General features: G+C 45.8%; 1 protein-coding gene across 9 annotated transcripts in view; it reads left to right on the forward strand.

The window, feature by feature from the left end:
* EHBP1 (EH domain binding protein 1) overlaps positions 1-16723 on the forward strand; it is a 558994-nt gene that overhangs the window by 111544 nt on the left and 430727 nt on the right. For all 9 annotated transcript variants that reach the window (XM_068232339.1, XM_068232340.1, XM_068232344.1 and 6 more), the window contains one exon: positions 12009-12104. In XM_068232339.1, coding sequence (XP_068088440.1) covers positions 12009-12104 — 96 coding nt within the window. The remainder of the gene's footprint in view (positions 1-12008; positions 12105-16723) is intronic.

The raw sequence follows: 16723 nt of genomic DNA on the forward strand, positions 1-16723 counted from the left end.
TACAAACAAAAAAAAAAAATCTACATCAAAAAGCTCCAAAAATCGGTAGACATACGTAGAAAATTGCACGCAGGTTCTTTTAGGGGTGAACCAACCCTTGAAATACAAAGTGGTAAGAGATTTTCTATAACCGTTAACTACTTCAAGTGATGGGCTGAGATAATTGAGCAAAGCAGGTTAAATAATGAAGTTCTACATGGTCTGTACATATTGCCAAGGCTCCAAGGTTATCAGAGGTGCCAAAAGTATAAAACCTTTAAAACATGGAAGTGGCGGGGTGGGCCCTTTTACACTCCAAAGGACACAGTAAAGGTACGTGTTAGGTTATAATACAACAATTTTTATTGATACACTCCACAAAGTATTGCGCAATGCGTTTCACGGGCATGACCCCGCTTCATCAGGCAGTGAGAAAGGGAGCATATAACAGACGTCGTCCTAGTCTAAGAAGAGCGCCTCTGTCTGATTTAAACGTTGAGATTGGAAAAATGTGAGGACAAAACATGATTCATCAGACCAGGCCATGTTCTTCTGTTGCTCTGAGGTCTTATTTTGATGTTAGTGTAGGCACTTTGTTGTTGTTCCATCCATGATCAACATGAGTACACTGACTGACTGATCTATACAATGGCCTGGTAGCTATGTGAGGTAAATATAATTATTTTTTTATTTTGTAGGTAAAATACCTCATGCGGTATTTTCCTTCTTCTTTTTTTTCCTAGCAATTCTGAAAGATTTTTCTGCATTTCCAAACATGCGATGTGCGGCATTTCAGCAGTAAGCATGCAGTAAATAAAAGTAGTCTCATCTTCCGTAAGTTAGGATAGTCTTTAGAAGATTTTTTTTTTTATTTTTTTTTTTTGAGGTAGGAAGGTGTATTTGATTATGTAGCAAGCTATGGAAAGTATATTTTTAGGCATCCCCTATTAAAAAAATAAAATAAATAAAAAATCCAGTAAATATTTGGAGTTTTATTTCTACTATTCTTTTCTATTACACAGCCTGAATAGGAACGCCACTAAAAACTGCAAAATGCATACAAATTGACTTTACCTCCAGGTACAGGCAGATATTAAACTGATCAGTAAATTATATGCTTACATGCCCCCTAATTTCCATGAGAATACCTATTTTTGATAAATAATGCAAATTAGCTCACAAATTACCTCATTTACCGCTTGAGGTAAAACATGACTAAAACCTACCAGAATTACTAAATGTCATTACCTCATGAGGTAAATTACCGTACATGAGGTAATTTGTTTGAAAACCCTACCAGAATTTAGGCCAATGTTTTCTGACCTTTCTCTCATTTCCAACATTAAAGAATAGAAAAATAAAAAAAAACTGACCAAACAAACTTGTATTACAAATACTTTTCGCCTGCTGATTCAGTGTCAGTCACTGAATGCACACGTGCACCTGCACGCCTTGGCTCTCTCTCTCTCATTCTGAGCTGGGATTTGCGCAGAAGATGTGGTCTGCCTCTTCCTCCTCAGTCATATATCACTGGCAGCCTAATATTTCAGGCACCAATTGAGATGGGTGTGTTCCATTATGTAGCACAAGGTGCTGTGAGGTGTTTGTAAGTTAAAGTAGAACTTCAGCCTAAACAAACATACTGTTATTAAGTTACATTAGTTATGTTAATTAGAATAGATAGGTAATATAATCTTTTACCCACCCTGTTTTAACAGAACAGGCAAATGTTTGTGATTCATGGGGGCTGCCATCTTTGTCATGGGGGCAGACATCTTTTTGGTTGAAAGGAGGTGACAGGGAGCAGGAGACACAGTTCCAACTGTCGTGTGTCCTGATAACCCCTCCCAGCTGCACACACTAGGCTTCAAATATCAAATTCAAAATAAAAAAAAAAAGTGCACCAAAACAGCAGAACGAGAACATCATCAGAAATCCCATCATGCTTTGCACAGCATAAGGGGAAAACTGTGCAGCTAAAAATGAGGCTTGTATAAGAGAAACAAAATTCTGATGCTGTGAAACGGTTAAAGAAACACCAAGCCTTTTCAGTGCTGCTGAGTCGATTTTTAGTCTGAAGGTTCACTTTAAGGACACATGCCTGTTTGCTCACTTCTCATTGTAGAATCTCGCCTCAGGTGTTCTTTAACCTCTTGAGGACCATGGGCCTAAACACTCCTAAAGACTAGGCCATTTTTTACAAAATGGGCCACTGCAGCTTTAAGGCCATGCTGCAGGGCCGCACAACACACAAGTGATTCCTCCCCCACCCCCCTTTTCTCCCCACCAACAGAGCTCTCTGTTGGTGGGGTCTCCCCCTGTGTTTTTTTTTTCAATATTTTTCTTAATGTAGTTTTAATAAATATATTTTTTTTTTTCCCTCCCTCCCCGCAGATGACCAATCATGGCGATCGGCTGTCATAGGCTTCGGCCTATGAGAGCCGATCGTTCTCTAGTGCCCCAGGGGGACATTCGTGTCAGGCTGCCCCAGTACAGTGCTGCTGCAGATCGCAGTGCTAACAGTCTCCCGAGCGGCGATCGCTGCTTGAAGTCTGAAGGCTCAGCTCCACCTACCAACAGGAGATGCGCGCGCGATCTCCTGCGCTGCGAGCCCCAAGGACCTTGCGGATCGGCGTTAGGCGGTCCTGGGGCTGCTGCGGCGGCCACGCAGTTTAAAGGAATCCAAGGTGTAAGACATAAGGGGGGGCTACCATATTTATTTCTTTTTTTAAACCAGGGGTCAGGAACCTTTTTGAGAGAGAGAGCCATAAACGCCACATATTTTAAAGTATAATTCTGTGAGAGCCATACAATATGTTTCAAACTGGCACAGGTTGCATGCGCAGCAGAGGGCTCATGTCCCTGTTGCGGAGGTGTCAGACACGTCTTCAGCTTCTCTTGGGTTTCAGCAACATCAGCAATTTCCCCAAGAGCCAGACAGAAGAAATACAGACTAACAGCTTGTACAATTAGCTAGCTGACTTGGGGGTTGATTCACTTTATAGACGAGATCCCTGCACTTTGGCCTAATAGGCTGCCTATCAAGTGACATAGAGCCTATTGGGCCAATCAAAGTGCAGGAATCTTGTCCTACCAAGTCACCGGACCTGACAGGATCCAGGGTGGGACAAATGGAGCGGCCGATAGTTTTTGGGGGGAGCGTAAGGTAGTATTGCATGCTACAGCAGTAGCGTGCCTACTTTGAACATTTTCCTTTACACTGCAACACTAAGCTATGCTGCTTGAGCAATGTAGCTTAGTAAATCAATCTCTGTGAGTCAGATATAACCATCAAAAGAGCCACATCTGGCTCACGAGCTATAGGTTCCCTACCCCTGTTTTAAACAATACTCGTTGCCTGGCTGCCCTGCTGATCTTTCTGGTCAGTAGTGTCTGAATCACACACCTATAACAAGAATGCAGCTAATCATGTCAGAAACATCTGATCGACATGCTTACTCAGGGTGTCTGGCTAAAAGTATTAAAGACAGGACAGCCAGTCAATGTGCATTGTTTAAAAGGAAATAAGTCACAGCAATGGGCACTACAGAGGCTTTTCTGACTGGCTAGCATTCACTCCCCAGGTGCATCAGTGACCCTTTGTTAAGAATTTTGATAATTGATCAAAGTATGGGTTGAACAGAGTGACTGGTTGTTTTTCTCTTTTTTGTGTGTAGTGATTAGTGGGAGAGGAGAGGGGTTGTAGTCAGAAGTGGTAGTACATGGTTTTAATGGTATAAATTGAACTCCAGCAGGAGTGTGACTGATATTAGAGCAGATTTCTGCCCATTTGTACTAGTGTAAAGGGGTCAATAATCAATATTCCCTACTTTACCAAATAATTCTGAGTACCGTATATACTCGCATATAAGCCGACCCCCCCCCCCAACTTTTACCTCAGAAATCAGGAAAAAGTCATTGACTCGCATATAAGCCCCCCCCCAGTATAAATATCATCATGTGCTCCCAGCATGAGGTGGCCCCCTCTCCATAACCAAATGTGCACCTACATGTCAGGCAGCCCCCCTCCCCATAGCACCCTGGTGTTAGCACCCTGGTGTTAGTCAGCCCCCTCCCCACAGCCAAGTTTGCACCCAGGTGTTAGGCAGCCCCCCTCGCCACAGCCAAAAGTGCACCAGGTGTTAGGCAGCCCCCCTCGCCACAGCCAAAAGTGCACCAGGTATTAGGCAGCCCCCTTCCCACAACCAAATGTGCACCGAGGTGTTACTCAGCCCCCCTCGCCACATCCAAAAGTGCACCCATGTGTTACCCAGCCCCCTCGCCACAGCCAAAAGTGCACATAGGTGTTACTCAGCACCCCTCGCCACAGCCAAAAGTGCACACAAATGTTAGGCAGCCCCCTTTCCCACAACCAAATGTGCACCCAGTAGGCAACCTCCTGCTCCCCCCATGTCACATATATCTACAATAAGATATTGGTACCTGTGCTGCGGGGGATTCTGGATAAATTGAAGAAACCTGACGTCCTGGGTGGCAGGAGAGTGCCTACAGTGGGCGGCAGAGCGGGGTCTCCGGTATTATTGGAGGGCAGGATCGGATACCATCAAAGCGGGACAGGTGCTCCTCCACTACCAGCCACTCGCGGGTCCTGCTTTCCCTGCTGCACGGCGATGGGCAGAATGTGATATGGATCCGGGCATCCGGCGTTGCAGGCAGTGACGTGACTGAAGTGACAGAACCCGAGCTGAAACACCAGCGCAACGATCGGGGATTCCCTCTTCCGTCCTGCACTTGCTGTGTCTCATATAGATGACGCCATCTAGTGGCGTCTTTAGACAGCAAGTGCAGGACGGAAGAGGGAATCCCCGATCGTTGCGCTGGTGTTTCAGCTCGGGTTCTGTCACTTCAGTCACGTCACTGCCTGCACCGCCGGATGCCCGGATCCATATCACATTCTGCCCACCGCCGTGCAGCAGGGAAAGCAGGACCCACGAGTGGCTGGTAGTGGAGGAGCACCTGTCCCGCTTTGATGGTATCCGATCCTGCCCTCCAATAATACCGGAGACCCCGCTCTGCCCCAGGCACTCTCCTGCCATCCAGGACTCCAGGACCGCAGCTCCAGGCCCACACAAAAATGGCCAAAGTAGGTGACTCGCATACAAGCCGAGACCCCCACTTTTGGGGCACTTTTTTGGGGTCAAAAATTCGGCTTGTATGCGAGTATATACGGTACATTTTGAGGTTATTACCATGTTTCCCTGAAAATAAGACACTGTCCTATATTAATTTTTGCTCCAAAAGATGTGCTAGGGCTTATTTTCAGAGGATGTCCATTTTGGGGGAAACACTGGTAGTTTTCCTATACAAAATGTATATATTGCATGCCATGCTGAAACACAAGCAGCATGCACACAGCTTGTGGTTTGCAGATATTGGCTCTCACTTAAAATAAATTGATTCTGCTGATCATGTGGGTTTTCTGTCAGGCTCCCCAGAGCTATGATAGGATAAGCTGTGTGTCCTGGGAAAAGGTGAAGAGGTGAAGTGCTGCTGGTGCTTATCACCACAGATCAGGAGGGATGGCTCCAACAAAAACACAAATTGCCTGACACATATACAGGACTGTAGAACTCACATTATACTGCTGCTCTCCTGTATCCGGGCTTTGTATTGAGCGTGACTTGCTGGTGTCATGTAAGCTGCTGCTAGGGCTTACATTCGGGGAATGTCTTATATTTCAAGCTAGGATTCCTGCTAGGTCTTATTCTCAGGGGATGTCTTTCTTTAGGGGAAACACGGTATTATACATTTACCACTAATTGTTGTTTTTTTTTTTTTTTAATAACCTTGCTTGTCAGTAGCTGGATAGGAGTTAGGGGCTCTGCCTCTGACACAGGCGGCCCGAGTTAAAATATCAGCTCTTCTTGTTCAGTAAGCCAGCACCTATTCAGTAAGGAGTTCTTGGGCTAGAATCCCTAACACTGCTACTGCCTACTGAGCGCACCCTAGTGGCTGAAACTCTGGCACTTTGAGTCCACCAGGAGAAAAGCGCAATCTAAATGTTCTTTGTCCTGTCTTTGTGCCCATGACCCTGCCTCTGGTCCACCAGTTGTACTTCCTTGGACCACCCATGGTCGGCAATAACCACTCCATACAGGGAGAACTCCAGGAAACCAGTTCTGTAAGGATGTCAGCAATCGTGCTCATTTGTATCTCCAAGTAATTATTTTACTCATATTTCCACTTTCAGTTGTTTACGTTATCTTAATTAAGTTCCTTACAATTGGCCATTTGTTATGATCAGGATTGGGATCAAACTGACAAGAAAATGACTGCAGTGATTAAATATGAAATGGGCCAGTTTATTTGCTGCATGTCGGGCTGTGCGAGTGTGACTGAAGATTGCCGCATGTGACACTTGGTGCAGCTAATTTATTCAGTGATTTATATTTTTCTCCTTTTAATCATTGTCATCGGTAAAGTGCTGCTGCCTTTTGGCTTGTTCTGCATCTCTCAGCAGGCGCTTTGCTTTGAAATCACTTCAAGCTGTGCCGTTTCTTGTTAATCCTGGGAAAATGGTCACATTCATATTTAAGTATGTGTCTACCCAGCCTATACGTTTTCATGCTTAAAAGCACCTGCAATGAAGTTTAGGTTGGCATATCTGAGTATTTTGCCTCATTTAAAGAATTCTATAGAAGCAATTATTTATTAGCAATAAAAATCGCAAATTCACACAACTGCCTCCTCTACAAAGGGACCAGCTCTTCTGCAGTTCAGGACACGCCTTCACTTGACGCTATGGCATTCTTTGTGGTCATTTGGAGTAGTACTGTAAATGTGTCTAGCACTCAGGGCCGGATTTAACGTAAGGCACCGTAGGCACATGTCTACAGGCGCCGCATGATGGAAAGGCAGCTCACTCCCAACCCAGAGTGCTCTCCTCCCCACTCCTTCTCTATTCAGAGTCCAGATGAGACTGTAAAGGAGGTTACTCACCCTGCTCTTGGCTTTCCACTTACCAGGACAGGTATTACCATTGAGGCAAAGGGGCAATCCCCCCATGGCCTCCAGAGCCTTTAGGAGCCCCCAAGGTGTCCATCTCCCCATCTTAACTAATGCTCCCCAGGGTCTGCAGAGTCGCGTCCAGGGTCGTACTGGGACACTAAGGGCCCACCGAGGAAGTTTCAGCCTGGGGCCCGCCCCCACCCCCCCATGATTTTATGGTAGGGAATAGATTGTAAGCACTTCTGAGGACAGTCTCCAATAGAGATATGTGCACATGCGGCGTCACCACGCACTGGAACATCGGCGTGGTCATGAGTCATGGGCAGACTTAAAAAAAATTAAAAAAAATACACAAAATAAGTAGCGGTGTTATTCACAGAGATTAGGTCTTACCAGATACATTTTAGATAAAATAATCAAGTAGTTACATGCCTCATGATAATTCATCAAGTAGTCAAATGGCAGCAGATTTTCTGACAAAATGCAATCAGATTGGTGGCAGATTCCCCACAAAATGCAATCAAATTGGCAGCAGATATCCTCACAAAATGCAAAAAGATTGGTGGCAGATATCCCCACAAAATGCAATCGAATTGGCAGCAGATTTCCCAACAAAATACAATCAGATTGGTGGCAGATATCCCCACAAAATGCAATTAGATTGGCGGCAGATACCCCCACAAAATGCAATTAGATTGGTGGCAGATATCCCCACATAATGCAATCAGATTGGCGGCAGATATCCCACAAAATTCAAATAGATTGGTGGCAGATATCACCACAAAATACAATCAAATTGGCGGCAGATTTCCCCACAAAATACAATCTGGCAGCAGATATCCCCACAAAATACAATTAGATTGGCGGCAGATATCCCCACAAAGGCAGGTTCCCAGTTAGTGGGGGCCCCCATGCTGGAAGGGCGTGCAGTGGGCACAGAGGGACCCCCCTCTCTAACCTGGAGCCCCCTCGTTTAGGTAGGCAGGTGAAAGGTGTCCCCAGTTAGGTAGGCAGGTCTAAGTGTCCCCCCCCCCCCCCCCCCAGCTTGGTAGGAGGCTCAGGGGGCACAGAGCGGCGGGGAGGGAGGAAGCTCCCCCCCCCCCCCTCACCTAGGGGCTCCCCCTTCCGCGCTTCCCCTCCCTCCAAAATTGTGGCCAGCGGCAGCCAGCGGGGAATAGCATACCGGCATGACATGATGAGATGAGTTCCATAGCTCTGCTTGCCGCTGGCTGGTCTCCGTCTCCTGCAATGCACTGTGTCCAAACACGCTCTCACAGGAAGTACTGCAAGAGCGTGATTGGACACAGTGCATTGCAGGAGACTGAGCACGCAGAGCTATGGATCTCATCTCATCATGCCGGTAAAGCTATTCCCCGCTCGCTGCTGCTGACTGCAATTTTGGAGGGAGGGGGAGCGCGGAGGTGGGGGCCTCTAGGTGAGGGAGGGGGGGAAGCTCCCCCTCCCCGCCGCTTTGTGCCCAATTTCCCCCCTTCCTGCGCTGTCCCTGCTCTGGGGCTGCCAGGAGGCGGGGCCCACCGATGGAAACATCAGCAGTTCGGTGGGTCAGTTAGAGCCTGGTAGCGTCTCACTTATGTTGGCAGGCAGGGGCCTCAGGGAGCACAGTTAAGTTGGGAAGGAGGGTGTGTAGCAGGCTCAGGGACCCAGGAGGGAAATTGGAGTACAACAATGGGCTCCTAATGCCGCTTTTTGGTGGTGGTGGGGGAAGTCTCTTGTGGGTCCCTTGTGTTTATTTTGCCCTGGGTCCTCATTTTTGCTAGAACCTGATGAGATCTCCCTTCAGTCAAGGGCACCTCTAGTTACCTAATACTGAGGTTCCTCTAGCTACCTAATACTTGGGGGCACCTCTACCTACTTAATATTGAGGGTACACTGGCTACCTAATACTAAAGGCTCATACACACATCAGACTATAGTCTTTTGAAAATGAAAGATCACAGACCAATCTTACCACCCTTCATGTAGTATGAGAGCCATACTCTACACAGTCTTTTCTTTGGAGCTGAACTCCACATCAGAAAAAAATCTTTGCAAGCTGCTGCACACACAGATGCTGTACAGACACAAAAGATCAGTATCTGCAAAAGATCTGTTCCTGCCAAAAATCCATTCCTGCAAATTGCAATGATAGTCTATGAGATCTGCAGATCATCATACACACATGATTTAACTGACATGCATCTGCAGATCAAGCAATCATCTGCAGATCTGAAAATCCATCCTGGTGGATCTGATCTGCAGATGAATGTCAGTTAAACAAGGTGTGTATGATGATCTGCAGATCTCATAGACTATCATTGCAATTTGCAGGAATGGATTTTTGGTAGGAACAGATCTTTTGCAGATACTGATCTTTTGTGTCTGTACAGCATCTGTGTGTGCAGCATCTTGCAAAGATTATTTTCTGATGTGGAGTTCAGCTCCAAAGAAAAGACTGTGTAGAGTATGGCTCTCATACTACATGGAAGGGGGTAAGATTGGTCTGTGATCTTTCATTTTCAAAAGACTATAGTCTGATGTGTGTATGAGCCTAAGGAGCACCTGTAGCTACCTATGACGGTCAAGGGAAGTAAGGGAGAAGTGACAGCTGGGACAGCCGGCACACTTGCGGTGCAGTTTGGTGGGGGTTTGTAGGTTCATGGAGGACAAAGTCTAAGGTGCCAGGACATCTGTGCCTATAAGCTCCTATGAGGTAAATCCAGGCATGCTAGCACTCTTACCTTGCCATAGCGAGCCATAATCAATGTGTACATGGCTAGCGCTGGTGGGGGACAGTAAGTGATGTGATTTGTTCAGTGTACTCAGTAATGTGTCAGTGCTACACAAATACTGGAAGTAGATAATGTTCTTAGGTTGCTGTACTCTCATTGGACACTGGCTGACATATTGTTGGTTTTGGCTACCTGAGTGTTCCTGAGATGGGCCTATAACAAAAAAAAAAATACATACCTGTGGCTTCCTCCAGCCCCCTCAAACGTTCTCGCTCCCATGAAGTCCTCTTCTGACTCCCTGTTTGCCTGCAACTGGCTCCGAAAAATCCACCAGTCGGGGCCAGGTGCACTCCCCGTCTCGTTCCCATTGCCAGGAGCGTTCTGTGCAGTAGTACTGCCCCGGACTGACCGGAGTCCTTTTTGATGGGGGTAACTGCGGGCGATCGGGGATGGTGTGGGAGCAATCAGGCCGGAGGGGGCTGTAGTTAGCCCAAAATATGTTTATTATTTTGCGGTGACTACAACTCAGGTTCCCTTTAAGTATATTTGTTTTATGTGCACCTGGCAGGGTCATGGATGAAGGATCTAATTTTCATCCCTTTTCTGACACAATTTTTTTTTACCTCTCAAACGTCTCTCCATCTCTATTTTGATTGGCCAATTTTACCTTTCCAGCAGCTGACAGTGAGAAAGTTGCTTTCCCTTACAGGGTGTGACTAGTGGCACTTACTATAAAATAGGTTTCTCCATGCTGGTAGTTCCCAATTCCTAAGAGGAGGATCCCCCTTCCCCAGATAATGATGAATTGTTTGAGTGTCTCCCCCACTGTCCTCCTACAACTCCATAACCGAGGGATGTCAAACTCCCGTCCTTCATGGGCTGAGGTCTACCTCTGATCTGTATGCTTGTTCAGGGTCTATGGCTAAAAGTATAAGAGGCAGAGAAAAAGCAGGACAGTCAAGAAATGTGCATTGTTTAAATGGAAATATAGCTGCCTCCATATCCCTGTCTGTTGAGGGGTCCCCCCTGATGGTTGGGGTGTGTAAAGGCTTTAAAAGGAAATCCAGTGAAAATAATGTAATAAAAATAAGTCCTTTATTTTTACAATAATTATATATAAATGATTTAGTCAGTGTTTGCCCATTGTAAAATTTTTCCTCTCCCTGATTTACATTCTGATATTTATCACATGGTGACATTTTTACTGCTGGCAGGCGATGTCAGTGGAAGGAGATGCTGCTTGCTTTTTTGGCAGTTGGAAACAGCTGTAAACAGCTATTTCCCACAATGCAATGAGGTTCACAGACAGGAAACACCTGACATCACACTGTGGGAGGGGTTTCACCACAATATAAGCCATATAGACCCCCTTGATGATCCGTTTGAGAAAAGGAGGTATCAGCTACTGATTGGGATGAAGTTCAGTTCTTGGTTACGGTTTCTCTTTAATTGTTTGGCAGATAAGTTGCAAGATGTTATTGACATGGTGTGGTATCAATTCTGTCACTGGCTGGGGCACTTGCCTTCATCTTCAGTCCTGACAGCCAAGCCTCTGTGCGTTGAGATTCCCGGGATCCCTCTTTATACCGTATAGTCCGGCGTATAAGACGCCCCCCCCCCCCCCCCAACTTTTCCAGTTAAAATATAGTTTGGGATATACTCACCGTATAAGACTACCCCTATTCCAATACACACCAAAAAAAAATAAAAAAAAATCATATACTGGTGCTATGTATGAACAGATATTGGTGCGGTACTGTATGTGGTACACAGTATGTAACATTTATATAGGCGATTGACTGGTTGCATTGGTCAACTCTCCCTAAGTGGATTGGTCAGTTCTCCCTGTCTCCCTGTTTATCAGAGCGGTATGGAAGAACAATTGCGCTGTGACCATAAAACACGCCTCTTTCACCCTTCTGGCCCACCCTTGTATCATATTTACCTCTTTCTCTGCCTCTCAGATCTCGCAGATCTGCGCCGCTTCACTGCAGTCCTCAGCAGCGAGATCTGAGAGTCGGTAACAGGATAGGGCGTATCACCCGGCATCAATGACACCCGGCGTATAAGAAGACCCCTGACTTCTCAGAAGATTTTCAAGGGTTAAAAAGTAGACTTATACGCCAGAGTATACAGTATGTATGGAGAAGCCTTTAGCGGGCTGCTGATTATTCAACATTCTCTGACAGAATTGTGTTTTATATATCTCGTTCATTAGTTATTTGTAAGCCACACCAAATTCGAACTTCCTTGGTGAATGAGTGTAATCTTTATGAATATGTAAATGTCATTACATGAAGTTTCATGACACCCTTCTGTCCTATGTTACAGGCACACAGCTGGCAGCCTGGTATAAAGAACCCGTACCGAGGGGTGGTAGTCTGGCCTGTTCCAGAGAATGTAGAAATCACTGTGACTCTCTTCAAGGTATGTTACATAGAACTTCTGTCTGTTTGTTGCATGCTGGACTATTTAATATGATTTCTGAAAAAAATAACACTATTTTTCAAACCTTCTATAGAAAGTTATAGGTAATGTCTTCAATCCTCTTTAGCTTAAAGGGGCACTACAGCGAAACATTTTAAAATGTAAAATATGTGCAAACCTATACAAATCAGAAGTACACTTTTTCCAGAATAAAATGAGCCATAAATTAGTTTTCTCCTATGTTGCTGTCACTTACAGAAAGTAGTGGAAATCTGACAGAAGCGACAGGTTTTGGACTAGTCTATCCCTTCATAGGGGATTTTCAGGGATATATTTATTTTCAAAAGCACTTAGTGAATGGCAGTTGCTCTGTCCAACTGCCAAAAAACTGTGTAGCGAGCAGGGAAGCTGGCCAGCATCATTGTTTAAATCCTTTTTAGGGAAGATCTTTATAAAGACTAAAAGCCTTGCTGAGAATCCCCTATGAAGAGATGGACTAGTCCAAGCATGGGCAAACTTGGCCCTGCAGCTGTTGAGGAACTACAAGTCCCACAATGCATTGCAGGAGTCTGACAGCCACAGTCATTACTCTTTCTTAACAGCTGGAGGGCCAAGTTTGCCCATGCCTGGACTAGTCCAAAACCTGTCACTTCTGTCCGATTTCTACAACCTACTGTAAGGGACAGCAACATAAGAGAAAAGTAATTTATGGCTCATTTTACTCTGGAAAAATAGTTAATTAAAAAAGTCAGTGTTGGGATTTTTATTAAATGTGGGTTTTGGTGTAATTTACTATTTGGTCACAAGAGGTCCTCAGTCATTATTTCCGATTCACATGCCTAAGTACGTGAACCAGAAGTGAATCGAAAGTAATGCGTGGCACTGTAACAGGAAAATGCAATGAATGCAGGAATCTCATAGGCACCGGCATACATTGAATCGGGAACTTAGATTAATGATTGAGAAACTGCGTTCCCATTCATTCATTTCTCTGCTAACGGGCGACGACGGGAGCGTGCGCACAGCGGCTGCTCGCCGCTGAAGATTTATTTTCACGATCCTGGTACTTAAGGTGAAGTTTTGCTGGGCCGTGAATACACTGCACAAGATGCAGTAAGTAGTTAAAGGACACCTGAAGTGAGAGGTGTATGGAAGGTGCCATATATATTTCATTTAAAGTACACCTGTAACAAAAAAAAAAGTGCTCCCATGGGGTACTTTCCTCGGGAGGGGGAAGCCTCAGGATCCTAATGATGTTTCCCCCTTCCTCTATAGCCTCAAGGATCCAGCGCTGGCTCCCCCAGAAAATTCCCCCGACAAGCACTGTGCAGGCGCGGCAATATTTACCTTCAGCGCAGGCACAGTAGCGGTTTTCTGATGGGCTTGGCTATTTCCCCGAGCCCAACAATTTACCTCCCCAGTGTTCGAGGGCTTCAAGCACTGCAGCAGAGGGATGGTGGAGGACAGGGGAAGCCGTGTTAGAGTCCAGAGGCTTCCAACCCTAGGTAAGTAACTCCCAGGGGCTTTTTTTTTTTTTTTTTTTCAGGTTTACTTTAAGCAATACTATAGACACTGAAAAAAAAATGCAGCAGATCAGGTGACTTTATTGTCACATCTGACCAGATTAGTGGCATGCTTATTTCAGGTGTGTGATTCAGACACTACTGCAGGCAAATAGATCAGCAGGGCTGCCAGGAAACTAGTATTGTCTAAAAGAAAGAAATCTGGCAACCTTTAACTTCTTGCCGACCGCTTCACACCAATTAGCGTGAACGTAGCGGCAGCCCCAGGACCGCTCCACGCTGATTGGCGCGAACGGACTTCTATGGAGCTGGCAGGAGAGCGCATGCGCAGATGCATGTGCATCTCCGCTTGGAAGGCGGAGTTGCCCAGCGGTGATCGCCGCTTGTAGACTGTTAGACGGCGAAACCACGTCTTATATACCTGTACAGTGCTGCGATCTAAGGCAGTGCTGTACTGGGTCAACTGTGTAACACGGCTGTCCCCCTGGGGGACACAGAAGTGGTCGCCGGTGATAGGGGAGAAAGGGGGTGGGGGGGAGAGATCACTTGTGTGCAGAGTTGTGCGGCTCTGCAGCGAGCCCTTAAAGCTGCAGTGGCCCAATTTATGAAAAATGGCCTGGTCTTTAGGGGGGTTTAACACGGCGGTCCTCAAGTCGTTAAGTACAGACTACTTTTTAAAGGGAACCTGTCATTGAGCTAAATACCTGCAGGTTGCTATTGCTTATTTTACACGGTAGCTCAGAGGCAGTTGGAGACCGGTTTAGCATCCTGCTGCAGTATAGTGCCTTGTGGCAATCTTGTGCTGCTGGGATATACCCGTATTTAATTCCTGCTGTGTTCGCCTATACCAGAGGTCGCCAACCCGCGGCTCCAGAGGCGCATGCGGCTCTTTTTCACCTTTGCCACGGCTCCAGTAGTGTGTGTCAGTGGCTGCGGCGCGCGTGTGGCGTGTGCTGCCGCTGGCCGGCAGCCTATCAGAGAGGTCGCCGGACCGGTGCAGTGCAGGGCTTCGGGTGGCCATTTTCCCGTAGCCCTGCAGTATAATGCAGGCAGGACGTGACGTCGGGAAGGAAGAGGATCGTGGGAGTTGCGCGCCACAAGGAGGTCGGGACAGGAGGAGATCGTGACAGGAGGTCTTCTGACTAGGTGAGTAAATGGGTTTTTCTTTTCAGATCTGCTGAAGGATTGTGCATATTGGGGTCATATCTGCTAACAATTTGTGTATATTGGGGTCATATCTGCTAACAATTTGTGCATATTGGGGTCATATCTGATCCTGTATATAGCATTAAGGTAAGAAACAATATATGCAGTGTTAGATTTGTTTTATAATGGTTTTGCGGCTCCCAGTTTTTTTCTCTTTTCGGAAACTGGTTCAAGTGGCTCTTTATGTCTTAAAGGTTGCAGACACCTTGCCTATACTGAGGGGGAACGCTGTATATCTGTTTCATTCCCTTGGGATGAATTAAACAGGGACCCGCTTGAGCAGTGATGCCATCTAGAGTCCGACTGGCAAGTTTATTTTGCTCCACTCTTCCTGGGCTGCTTGAAAACTTTGCACGGAGCTAATCACTCGATATGTTAATGATCGATAGCTGATATCATTTTCAGGCCATGTGGTTTTTTTTTTATCTGATTTTTTTATTTATTTATTTAACAATTATTTGATTATCGTAGCTGATGTCCGATATACGTACAGTATTTTGCATTATAAAATTTTTAATGAATAAAGTACCGTATAGAGGGGGCCCAAGCTCTAGTTCAAATGCAGTACTTTTTAAATGCATTTACCGTACTACAAAGCTATTTTTGATTAATCATTTATAAAAAAAAAAAGTAAGAAGCTGTGCATTGAGGCAAAAACTCAGTTTCTCTCAGCAACCCCAGGTTCCCCCTCATCCCACCCTCCCTGCAAATCTGGAGACCTGATGGGTAGACTAACAGGGAGGCGTGGCTTCAACTTTTAATTGACAGAAGTTCCTGACCCTCCCTCTCCTTCATGCCAGTGGGACTACAGTGGGGAGGAGAGGGGATTGTTCAGAGTAGCTCTGTGTCAGCAGGAAGTTGTCAGGTGTACATGTACAAAAAGGTATCAGGAAATTTCATGCTGGTAGTAATAGAATATTCCACTATCTCCTTACCTAACACATCTAGCACATCAACCCTCCCCTACCTATGCCAACCACTAACCTCGCACCCCTACCTACTCCTAACACTAACCTACCCCCTACCTACATCTAACACAAACTCCTCCCTTTCTGCCTAGATCTAAAGGGGTCCATACACTCGGCCGATTTCCGGCCGATCGATCGCAAATCGATTGACCAATCGATTTTGCGGCCGATTTCAATCGATCTGACATGTAGGAAAATTTAGGCTTATCTCTTGAGATGGCTTATCATTTTGCATTGGTCCTAAAGGAAATCTGATGGCAACAAAATGCCATCAGATCGATTTACAATAATTTCATACTGAAATCTATTGGAAATTTGTTCCTAAACACATCAGATCAGAAAATCTACTGATGATCTATCTGCTGCTAATCTAACACGTGTATGGCCGCCTTAACACTAATCGTTGGCCTATGTGGCGTTCAGCTACATAATGGCCAAACCCGGGCTTACTGTTACCCCTGCTGCTGCCAATAGCCTGTTTGGCTGCATATTGTGTGCTGCTTCTGACCCTCTCTGACGATAACCGGGGTTCAGCTACATGACAGCCAAGCCCCTGGCACCACATAAAGATCTGAGACGCTTTGTAGTGGACTTCCATTATGGCAAAACATGATCTGTGCCGATCTCCAACATTAGCTGGAGTTAGGCTATAAAATTGTGTTCTGCAAATAACTCCATATAATCACTCCATCAAAAATATATCTCCAGGGTCCACATCGGACAAATCTGGACAACTATTATTCAGTGATCGGATTTGTCCGATGTCCGATACAGTATCGGCCTATTTTCGTGGAATTAAGCAGCATGGGCTTTGTAGTGGTTGGCACTCTCGCCTTGCAGCACTGGGTCCCTGGTTTGAATCAAAGCCAGGGCAACCTATGCAAGGAGTTTGTATGTTCTCCCACCGTGTCTGCGTGGGTTT

The sequence above is a fragment of the Hyperolius riggenbachi genome, chromosome 4 (genome assembly GCF_040937935.1).
Source record: "Hyperolius riggenbachi isolate aHypRig1 chromosome 4, aHypRig1.pri, whole genome shotgun sequence".
In the NCBI taxonomy this organism is placed as follows: domain Eukaryota; kingdom Metazoa; phylum Chordata; class Amphibia; order Anura; family Hyperoliidae; genus Hyperolius; species Hyperolius riggenbachi.